This window comes from Netta rufina (assembly GCF_964035555.1).
Source record: "Netta rufina genome assembly, chromosome: 3".
NCBI lineage: Eukaryota > Metazoa > Chordata > Aves > Anseriformes > Anatidae > Netta > Netta rufina.
In genome coordinates, this window is record NC_140125.1 from 10,681,589 (window position 1) to 10,693,614 (window position 12,026).

At 38.6% G+C, this 12,026-nt stretch overlaps 1 protein-coding gene across 1 annotated transcript in view; it reads right to left on the reverse strand.

Annotated features, from left to right (window-relative positions):
* Positions 1-6,529: 6,529 nt before the first annotated feature.
* Positions 6,530-12,026, reverse strand: part of SLX4IP (SLX4 interacting protein) — a gene marked incomplete at both ends in the record, with an annotated part of 39,986 nt that continues 34,489 nt past the window's right edge. Inside the window, 3 exon segments of the mRNA XM_084283390.1 lie at positions 6,530-6,595; positions 6,598-7,414; positions 8,932-9,041. Of these exon segments, the coding sequence (XP_084139516.1) occupies positions 6,530-6,595; positions 6,598-7,414; positions 8,932-9,041 (993 nt within the window).

A 12,026-nucleotide genomic window follows, 5' to 3' on the forward strand; every position in this document is an offset into this window, starting at 1 on the left:
CTAGCTTCAAAATTTATACTGGCGAATTTACAACAAAATGAGTCTTCCAAAACCCAGAACCACCACCAAATTGGGGGGTTGGGATATGGAGTGTTTTCCATTGTGATGAAAATAAATAGAAACATGGAAGTTTAAGGCTTTCCCATTAGAATATCAAGGCAGGGGTATTTTTGTACAAACCGTACTTAGCCAGTTCACAGTTTACTACTCCGGGAAGATACATTCTGTTTAGTCAGGAGAAGTTTCATGCTGTTTATTTGTGTTTATTCTTTGGATCCTTATTCATCTAAGAACAAAAACTGTGTGCTTCCTGAGCTGCCATTTAAATATAAGAACTTTAAAAATAAATTATTCCTCCTTGCACCCTCAGCTTTGCTACAGCTAGAGCTAATTGAACCTGTCAAATCTGGGTTTGGTTCAACATGAGCTGAATGCAGCCACATCAAAGTCGCTGCACCTCCGCACGGAAAGGGCCCATCTTACACAGAGGTGACTAGCGAAAAGGTGCTGACCACGCATGCTACGTCAGCCTCAACTCCAACATATTCATGTCACTGGGGGAAAGATAGCCTTGGGAACAGCTATTTCTGCATTGTTAATACAAGCAAATGACAGTGCGACAGCTCTTGTACATTTAAAGCCTAGCAAGTGAAGCCTGGCTCAGGGCCTAGATATGAGACTAGCAATCCTCAAACTGTTTCATGAGGAAACTATTTCTCTCTCCACAGTAACACCACTTGTTCTTGCACTGAGACACCTGCACGACAAGAGTTAATATCGTTAACCAGCTCTCTGCGAAGCTAGAAAATGTACACAGTGGTGCTCTCCGTTGCTCCTTGAAGACTGCATGATTCAGCGTCTCATCGGCTATCCCCCATGTGGCTGCTCCAGCCATCCTGCTTAAGGCAGCCTTGCCTCCCCCTCTGTTCAGAGGCCGTGGAACGCTACCCCTGCCGTTTGCAGAGTCCCTCCGGAACAAGTCACAAGGCAGAGACAATTCTTCTATTAGTGTTTGCAAAGAAGATGAGAAGTTGTGACAAGGGAAGTACCAAATCCAGCCTTTTCCTCCCCAGAAGTTGGAAGTGATTGCGTAAGCTCCCACTCCCCTTCTAAAAGCAGCAAGATACTAACGGTTGGTTGCTTGATATTTAAGAATTTTTCAACTTCCTCTTTAACAGTATTGGCACTAGTGGTCATCACAATTACTGTTTACCAGTGCTGACAGAGTTTGTTTTTATAGATCAGCTCTTGTTCCCAAAGCAGGGGAGGAAAAACAAACAAAAAAACAGTGCAATAGCTGTGCAAGGATTAACTCCAACTTTTGGGGGTGGAGGAGGAAAGAGGTGAAGGTTCTGAGAGGTCTGTTGGCCACCAAGGTTCAGCAGATGGCTTACCTAGCAGTGGGGCGGCAGTGGAGTGCTGTGGTATCAGACAGGGTGTCAGACCGGAGTTCCAGCCCAGATCTCCCAGTGAGCGCCTTCTCTGTGATGTGCAAATTGTCTCAACCAGTTTCTCTACAGGGTGGAGAAATAAACCTCTATTCCTTTTCATTCTAGCACTATGAGATCATATTAATATTAAAACGGGGCATGCCCATCTCTAGAATTATAGCTCTAGATACTTTTCTTTAAAGATCTGATGCATAATGAAAAAGACAATTATTCTGGCGGCAAGTACAGCAGTTATGGAGCTAGATTACCAATTCCTACTACTGAGGTAGCAACTAAAGTGGCTGTCTCAGCTATACTGCAGGACCTAACTGACAAAACGGGAACAAATCAGTGAAATTCTCATTCACAAACAGTGCACTGTCAGCTCTCACAGGAGCCAATTCCCAGCTCTAGAATAATTGTAATGTACAGTAAAGGAGGCAGGATGGTGGAGATTAATTCCCTGGACAATTTCTGGGTTATAGCTCGAATGCCCTGGGACACTACATCATTTTAACAACTGTTTTACAGTTTCTTAGCATAAGCCACTACCAAACAAACAAACAAAAAGTCCCAGTCTAAAAACGTCGCCTTATTGCCACTGTGGAAGGGTTAAGGTCATGTGCTACCAGGATCCATTATAAGTATCTGGAATAAAAGAGTCAACAAGGAGGGAGAACAGTTCAAAGACAGTTGAACAAGTTGATGAAAGAATTTGCAGCACGAGTTCCTTACCCTATGTGCTTTACCTTGAAGAAATTGCTTACTCTCAGTGCTGCCCCAACTGTCAAAATAAGCATATTCATATCCCTCCCAGGTTCAGCTGCAGAAAGCTTTGATAGCGCTTTGATAAAAGGCTCGGTGTGCTCCTCTTCCCTATCCCCATCTTCTCATTCACAGAGATTTTTGGATGCTAGTTAATGTTTATTAGAGAAGAAAAAAGCAGAAAGCAAAGTGAGGAGTGCCTTTTATTAAAGCTAATTTCTGAGGCCAACCCACACTTCCCACTGCTGGCTCAAAGACTCTTGATACTATTAACTCTATTTGCTCAAGCTTGCTTTGGAGTGTTTTAATACAATAGGAAATGTTTTATGAGGTACTGATATAAGCAAGGAGATAACTATTTATAACATGAACAACCTGGGATATTCTAATTACATTTTACATCATTCTTATTTCAACTAGTTTTCAATGCAAACAAACAAACAATATCCTCTTTTTCCTTAAAAAAAAAAATAAAAAATTTTCCATTCAAAAACCAATGAAATAATGATACAAAAAAGTCAATTAAAACTCAAAGAATGTGACACGCATGTGGAATTGTGAGAGGGAAGGAAGTTCACACTGACAAAATAAAAGCCTCAGGGAGAATAACTAACACTCACTTGGACAGAAGTTTCTGTAGCAATGAAAAGTTTGGGTTCTTAAAATTTTCCTTTTTTTTGTTAGAAACAGGTGTTGTTGGCCTTATCCAAGTCAAGTGTAACATCAAAATGTAGCTATGCAGTGGTAACAACACGCTAGCATATGCTGTAGACCTTAGCATGGAGAACTACTATTTTACAGTATCAGACCTAGCACAAAGTTTATTATTACTCAGAATAACTCTAGTGATAGTTACCATTTTCCTACAGATCAGCACTGGTCAAGGGAGATTTTACAACAACTGCTTCCTTTTAATAAATAAATAAAAGGCTGGTGTAGCTTTTGATGTGTGTTTAAACACAGAAGTTCACTAAACAAATAATTTAACTACCTCAATGTAACAAATAATACAAATGATAGTCTGCACACATTAGAAAGTGTTTGGCTAGGAAAGGACTGTTTCACTATCAGCAACTAGCACAGACCAAACTAACCAGATAAGTCAAAAAAAAAAAAAAAGCTGTCTGTTTTGGAGAATACAGTTATCTCTTTTCAAAGACAAATAGATAAATTTGTATCTTTCAGTGTGAACCTTGCATTGTGAGCTTTAGCCAGTCAATTCCTCAGATCTACACATACTGCAGAGGAGTTCAAGGAAGTTCCAAAAATGAGAAAGCATACAACACACAACAACCTCCCCCCCCAAAAAAAATACTAAAAAAAAATGTTTCTGCACTTCGATGAAGTTTCAGAACAGAATAGAGCCTTACATATTTAAAACTTTTAATAGAAGGGTATGCTAATGCAGCTCTGAAGCAAATTTGTAATAGCAAGCCTGGGCCAAGACTTGCAAACTGCTAATTTTACATTGCTCGGGCTCACTTTCCAGCTTTTTTTTTTTTTCTTTTTCCTTTTTGTTCCTAAGCCCGACTTGGAAATCAGGTCTGCAGTTCCAGAGGATGCCAGACCACACACCTGTCAGTGATCTGGATGCAGGTGGATTGTAGATAAAGGAAAAAAAATAAATAAATAAAAAACAAGACTGAGGAGAAGAACCTTGGGGTTAAAACAGAAAGATAACAGAGGCATACGGTGAACACAGGTCAGTTATCAGAGTCACATAAAATACCCATAAGACTTACAAACGGGAAACTTTTATAGCAGTGCTGCCATATGGAGAAAAAGAAAGAACAATTTTGACCAGCAACACCATCCATAGTCTATAGAAACAACGATTTTTCCCTAAATAACTGCATTTCTGAAAGGATTCAAGAGACAACTTTTCAAAGTAATTAAGCTCAAAATACACATATAGAAAGCAGTGGGTCTTTCAAAAGAGCCTAGGATCCTAACAAGCCAGTAATTACAATTGATACAACCATGTACTTTTGAAAAGTCCATTTGTATAATCCGTAGGCTCTAACCCTCTAAACATTCCAGCCCTACATTTCTTATTGTTACAATATCATTGTTTGAAAAGGAAAATGGTTTCGTGCTATCAGTAAGGCTATGTAAAACAGCATTGTAAATACCATAACAAAATATCCCAAATGCAAAATCAAATGCTCTCAGCTACATAAAAGATAATGATTTTGTCTACCCAAGCTCCCCATAAACATATGATGACATCCATTTGTAAGGCTGCATATGTTGCTCACTTACAATTGAAACTAATTTGTAATTATAAGGCTGACCTAATAATAATAGCAATGGTATCCCATAATACAAGCTATATGTGGTAGAGCTCTCTTTTCTAATACTGGAATTAAATTCTTTTGGAGAGCAGAAGGGCAAGAGGAATAGAAGCTTCAAAATCCAAAACTGTTAGGAGTACTAATCTGGGGCATACTTGCTCGAGTCTGTCAGCAATTGTCACAGGAACAATCAGTGTGTTTGCCAGTTTGGAAAAGCAAGCATAGAGTCTTTCTGCTAAGCAGAATAAAATGAAAAGAAGTAACAAGTAATTTCGTGAGCTCAACATGTGTGTGTTCTCACATAATCATCTAAACCTCTCCTGTAGGTTTCTGTTACAACCAAGAACGTCATGGAAAAGTCAAAAGGATCCAGGTGAAAAGCAAGGTAAAAATAATGGAAATATATATGAATAACTAGAATATACGCTTGCATTATTTTTTTTATTAGGTTATGCACTGTAAGGACTTCAAGAAACTGTCCAGAAAACATACACTTTAATATAAAGTATCAAATGACTGTTTTACTTATTTTTATTTTTCTGAAAATTTATTAAATTTCCTTACACCTCTTTTAAGTCCTTTAAAAATGTGCTTTTTACTCCCTTACTAGCAAAGTATCTTGAGCCCATAGAAAAGACAAGAGTAAACATACCTCAAGCTATTCTTCTTCCAAACCCAGATTTGTTTGGAGCCTTCACTGCGCTTGTCACTAGGAAGACCTTTTTGCAGAGCCTGAAGATGGGTAAGCATTAGCAACCTTACTGCAAAGTACTATGAGAAACATCATGCAAACAGGCTGAAAGACAAAAGAGAAAATGTCTTCTAGCAGGCATGCAGAATCTTTTTCATTTACAGCAAAAGCAGGTCTTTTTTTTTTTTTTTTTACAGCAGAAAAGATGCTGTTCAATTGACAGTGTTTTGCTGTCAACTGCCAAGTTGCTAACTCTCTAACGTGTACTACGCACCAACTCCAACGCTTATGGATGTGAATCTTCCTATTAATCTAAATAAAGCTACTCACACCATTAAGTGTATGTTTGTAAGATTTCTGCAAAATTTGCTTCACATAAAACATCTGTGCTCAAATTGATTTTGAGAGAATGATCAAAAGGAAATTGCTTGTAATTTTATTTTAGCCATTTAAAAATATAAACATGAAAGAAGAAGTTACAGTTCCTTAGCACATTAGCATACAACTTACAAAAGCATTATTAAAAAGCACTGTACAATTAAAAATTATCTGTATCTTAAAATAAAAAATAACTCAGATCACTAAAACCTGAAAAGCCCAGACTGTTGTCCTTGCACACACGCAAGGCTTGATTGTGAAACCTGAGTGCATAAAGAAGTGCATGCATGTTTATGTATGAACTTTCCCCAACAGCAATATTTGCAAATCCAGGTGACTACACACATAAAAATAAATAATTTTTCCAAATAGTGAATGCACGATCACTCGTATCCACAGCTCACTTTAGAAACACGCATTACTGTCAAAACTGCCCAAACACAAACTATAGTTATTTGGAAAGCCCACTGAAAAGTGGCCCTTAAATTATCAGCAGTATTAAAATCTGGTTAAAGATTTATTTGAAATAACCTCAATTTGCCTTACTGTTGTAAAGATCACATGAATAAACCACAAACTTCCTAACGCAGAAAAAGGATTGATTTTTACTAAAATAAACCATGTGTTTAGAAACATCAAAAAAAAAAATGGATAACTGCAGCTGTTAACAGATTACAAAAGTGATTGTAACTTTTTCTGTCATCAGCTGTCAGGACTTTTTAATAGTACCAAAACACGCAGAGATCTGAAATTCTGCTTAGTAAATATTTTATAGGAGATTCTTCCTTTTGTAAATATTACATCTGATTTGTACAGTATTTATGGGTCTAATGTCAAAAGACATAACAGAATTATCTTAATTACAGTACCAAACAGCTATGATGTTTAGTTAACTATTTTTTCTTTAAAAGTTTATCTAATTTGGACTTTTTAGAGATTATTTTTCATTATTTTGAATTGCTTCCTACTTTTTATATACGCTTTCCAAACACAAATCTGGCTGTCCATCCATACCATCGAGGTAATATCTCAGGTTTTATGACTTCTTAAGCCTTCGTAGTTTTAACTTCCTGAGACCATCTTCACCCTCTTTTTTCCTTTTTTGGGTAGGCTTCTCCACAGGCACAGGCTGCAGTTCTAAACAAGATGACGAAGGCATGGCAGGTAATTCTTTGGTGGTTGTGTCTGGCTCATTTTGGTTTGTCTGCACTACGTTGTGCCCCACAGGAGGAGGCTGGGAGAGGTTTTTTCCCAAAGTAAGTGACTCTTCATCAGACACAGTCTTTGTTAAGTCTTGTTTAAAAAACACCCTGGAATTAAGTGGGGTCTTCTCCTCCAAGAACAGACCTGAACAACCATCATTGCACTTAGTCATTTCGGTATTGCTAGGAATTAAAGTAGCCTCTTCAGAGGATGCTTTTTTGAAATGGTCTAACTTTTCTTCTGAACCACAACTCCCTTGTTGAGCCTGTGTTTTGGTCACTTTTTGATTTTGTTTTGGATCTAGCAGTGCTGACTCATAGCTACAAGGAGGGTTCTTGCTTAGAAGTCTTGACTTCAACCGCTCCACAGAGTGAGGTTTTCGCTGGCTGCTAGTATCCTCTGGCTGTCTCTGATTAACATTATTTTCCATCTCTAAAATAGGAAGCTCCAAGTTGCTCTCAGCTGTATTTATGCAATCCTTTAGTTGTCCTGTACTCCTACATTTCACTTCAGATTGAGGACTGGTGGAAGTTTGACAGTCATTCTTTCTGTTCTCTGTCTGTGAGTCCACTGAGCCAAGATCCACTTTCCTGGAGTCTTTGCTGGTTTGGGGTTTGCTCATGCTACTTTTCCTTTTCTTTGTCCTTTTCACACTGTAATATAAAGGGATTTTGTTTTTAATAAAAAGGAATCTCTACTGCCTCAATTTGCCCTTCTTACAAACTCTGAAAGACCACTAGGGCAACCCTCTTTCTGAACATGGAAAAAATCCCTCTATATCATCTTGACAAGCAGCAATGTTTGTCTAGTGTGGATAATATCAAGTGTTATCCATCTGATTTTCCACTGCACTAGGGGAACCCTACTTATTAATGACTAAGCCATGAAGGAGTTCACATTCTATTCCAAGAGGCAGAACTGGATTCATTACAAATGTTAAAGGTCAACTCTGCAGAAGTATATTGAATTCCTTCCCAAGCTGGCTAGATAAAATAGTATTTCATAAGTGCCCAAATGATTTCAAACCATTCCCATATATTCATATGCGTAATGTATACCTAAAGAATAGAGGGGGGCAAGGGGGAGAGGCAGTGTGTGCGTCTGTGTATTTCTAATCTCTAGTTTAGAAACGTTCCTCTGGATTTTTTCCCAGGACATTTCAAAGCATTACTTTAAAGTTAACCACTACTCATCTAATATCAAGCCTGCTCATCTGGGAAGGACTTAGGTAATGCACACAGATGATATTCTGAAAGGAATTATACACGAAAAGTGAATCACAAGGGACACGATGGAGTGTCAATATATAAACACTCCTCAGCAGTGTTACCTCCAAATCTACACTTCACATAGGCTGTGCGATGAACTTTATGCACAAGTACTGAAGCTGCCTATGTAAGATTTCAAGTCTAAAGATATTGCTATAGATCCTCCGATGCTGGGGCTGCTTTCTGCTGGTCCACTGACACCAAGCAGTTCCCCACTCTACATATTTAACTTTATGGAAAAGGAACTCTTACAAAATAGGTAGAGCTGGCATAACTCCGAATCCAATCTCCCTTCTAAAGACATCCAGATGAAACAACACAGGTTAAAATAAAAGTTGACAGGGGTCACAGCAATTCCTTGATTCCACAGTTGATGTACTGAACATTTGGAACTACTGGCAGTTTGTGCAAGTACCAATGGCATCCTGGTACAGCAGAGGACCAGCAAAATATTCAGCTGACCCACACACCCTCCCCATCCACTACACCACATGTACATGGCACTCTTCAGCTGTGTCCAAAGATCCAGACTAATATTGTGGTATGCTGCAGACTCTCAAAACGAACAAAAAATATATTTGCAAGTGTTTTTCACCAGATTCAAACATCACTTATTTATTTTGGCTCAGAGCTGCTTTCAAGAAAAAAACACCCTGTTTTGGTTCTGCTGCATGCTATGTGAGATATCTATGTGGGTTGTAATAGCTTTTTTCATGCTGTACAAAATAACAAAGATCATTTTATGTGCTTATTCAGACTAGAGGAGTAGTCTCTTAACAATCTCAAATAATATTTTACAGAGGAGTTCATACTATTTGACATTTTATTCCATAGGCTAGACTCTATTCACCCAAATTTTATCAGATTATAAACGTAACAGCTTCGAAACAATAGCGACATACATTTCTTTCAAGATGTCTTGCTTTATCTGCTCGTTCAGACTAATCTTAAGCTTTCCGTTCTCAGCAGATGCAGTAAAATATTCAGATGTCCCACTGGAAACTTCTTCTTTCTGCTCCAAAAGAAAACACAGGTTTAAAACATGACACATCAAGCTATGATTATTCAACATTAAGCTCCATTTCTAATACGAATACGTACAGATGTTCTTTATTATTTTGATCCAAGCAGTCTAAAAGAAATGGCTAAGTACAGAATTATTTTTAATCTTTTAATATTTGGGAGTCTAGTCAGTTCACTCCCTTTTCAGACTCCCAGCGAACATACTTCATATGCTAAAATATACCGCAAACAAACAAGACTGCAATGTAAAGGATGTAGCTTTCCAAACCATCTGAGGAAACTGTTGGCAAATATTTGACATCTTTGTGGCTCAAACTGTGACAAATGCCAGGAATCTCTGTTGCAGACAGGAGCATGTTTGTCAGTTTTTTTTCTGAAGAGACTGACTGGCGCAGTGGTCTATACACTTATTCTCAGAAGAATTCCCATAATTTTCCATACTTACAGAAAATATACAGAGTATTACTTACTCATTTAAGAAGGCAAGGGTTAAAACTTTTAATACTAACATTCAAACGCTCACAGCTTGTAGTGGTTGGCTACTACAGGACAACAGGGGAATTCTTTCTGGTCTCAGCTAACAGCAGTACCATAGTTTTATATAATATGAGATTGAGGCGAGAGGGAGGGAAGGAAAATGCTCTCTCTTCAAGCTGTGAGCATTTCCTTTCACAATGAAACAATCTCAATGAGGGAAGGGCCATTTGCTGACTTCACTATTAACAACCACATGCTTCAAGAAAGTATCATCTCTGAGGCTAGGGAGAGGAGGAAAAAAAAGTGGCAAAGTCAAGAAGAGAAGAGGCTTTGTGTATCTCCTTTTCTTTGATAACATTTCTTCATCAGGCTGAATAATGCAACTTCTGACTGGGGCTCATCAAACGTAGGGACTGCTTATTTATGCCGTCCCAATCCGCACTGTGAACCTAGTGCAGTGGAGCCAGGCAGTATGAAAGAACCGAAGCACAGAGGGACAGCAGAGGCACGAGGCCAAAGCATGTACATGACTGCTGCCTGGAACACCGCTCAGAAACCTGTCACTTACACGGGATTAAGCCCTGCCCATTTTATTTTAAGTTTTACAGACAAGGAGGGTAAATCCCACCTCTACTCCAGAAGAATAAGTCAGTGCAATCAGCTTTCTGTTTTGTAAGCAGAAAGAGGGTAATCAGGCAAAGAAAAAGGGCCATTTTGACTGTTTAAAAAACTACAGCTGTTTTGAGCCTTCATTTCAGAGGCAAATTGTGCAAATCTTCTTGTGTGTAGTAACAGACACATGAAGTTCTGTGCTCTGATGCTGCAACACGTGTGCTTACAGTAGGCACAAAACACATGGGACATACATGCAATGTGATTTCAACCTCAAAAATCAAACCTAACTAGTTTAATCTGAAGGATAAATTGCTGCTTCTATTCTTGCTAGAGACATGGATGCCCCTTGACTTAAAACATCTTTGTATTTTGTAAGCTATTAAAAAAGGGAATATCAAGATACTAATGAGCTTTGTTAATTTTGGAAGGCATAGACTCTAAAGTCTGTAGCAACTATTCTGATTTCCAGTAACATTTGCTGCTCAGACTGAAGATTCTTGCACAATAATTCTGTACCGCAGCAGTCGGAGAGCACTCTTACTTAGCCAAAGAAGTACACGCAGAAACATTTGAACTTCCCTCGTTGTGATTTATGGTAACTGGGGAAGCTAATTACATTACATCTGCTTCAGCCCTCGGCTGAAGACCTCAGGGAGGCAGACTGCAATAGGATCACCAGTCCACAGAGATGATTCTTCTAGATGTGGTAAACAATGGGTGGAAAGCAGCACTTTGTACAAAATCCCCTGTGCCGACGCAGAAAGGAGGGTTGTGGACAGTTCCTATCCACACATCCTTACTACTGCAGGTAGGCAGTAACTCAGTTCTAACTTGGATCACCCTGTGAGCAGGGAATGGTCATTGCCTGGAATGTGCAGTCATTGCAGTGTGTGATGAGCAGACCCCAGAGAGGAGCAAAGACAACAAAGCCATTTCGCTTCTGAGCTGAGTCAGAGTGGAAGTTAGTGGGCCAGAGGTGAAGGGCGAACACATTCCCTTACTACACTATCGTCAAGCTTTTGTTTTGTTTTCCAATAATTTATCGCAGAATGTAGTGACAGAAAAGGGTTAAGGCATTAAAAAATAAAAAATCAAAATGATTTATATGTGAAACACTTCTGAACATGCCCTCTAAGTACAGTAGATTTTCCCCTTGGAACCACACCCTGTAAGAGCTGTATTTTGAGAGCTGAACAATTAACATAAGGCATATGAGTCAGTCTTTGAAAGACTCTGTGGGAACCAGAGAGCCTTTTGCTATTAGGAGTGATGTAAACTCCCTAAGGCTGGAGTAAGTCCACAATAGAAGGCAAAGAGAGTCATAAATAACAACAATGGGCACTCCATATACTACTAAGACACTCAGCCATTACTGGTGATACTTCCTTTATTTTCTTTATTAGACTTAATAATTTTAGTTAATTAAAAAAAATAAAAAAACATGCCTGTTTTGGGAATACGATTTATTTCCTATGGGAACTCCAGAACTTGTTAAAGAAAGAAAAAAAAAAAAGCTAATCTGCTCTCATCCTGTCTAGTAATCCCAAATTCCTTTTAGGCAGTGAAATAATTAAAGAAAAATATTCCAGGCATAAAAAGGAGGACAGCAGAAGCAGACATCATATAAACAATGACACCATGACAGAGAAAAACGTCAAAGCACCGCCAGACTTGTGACTTGACTCTGAAAGAGCTGCAGGGAGTGGGATTGCTGCGAACAAATTAAAACCACATTTCTTGGCAAATTGTTAAAGACAGACATATTTACATTTGTATAGAGACTGGGTGGGCACAAAAGATTAAAATGCTTCTTTAGCCCTTGAACTGCCAAGTTCTATTAGAAATCTGTGCTCTTAAAATCCTAGGGTAAGCTCGCTCCTTT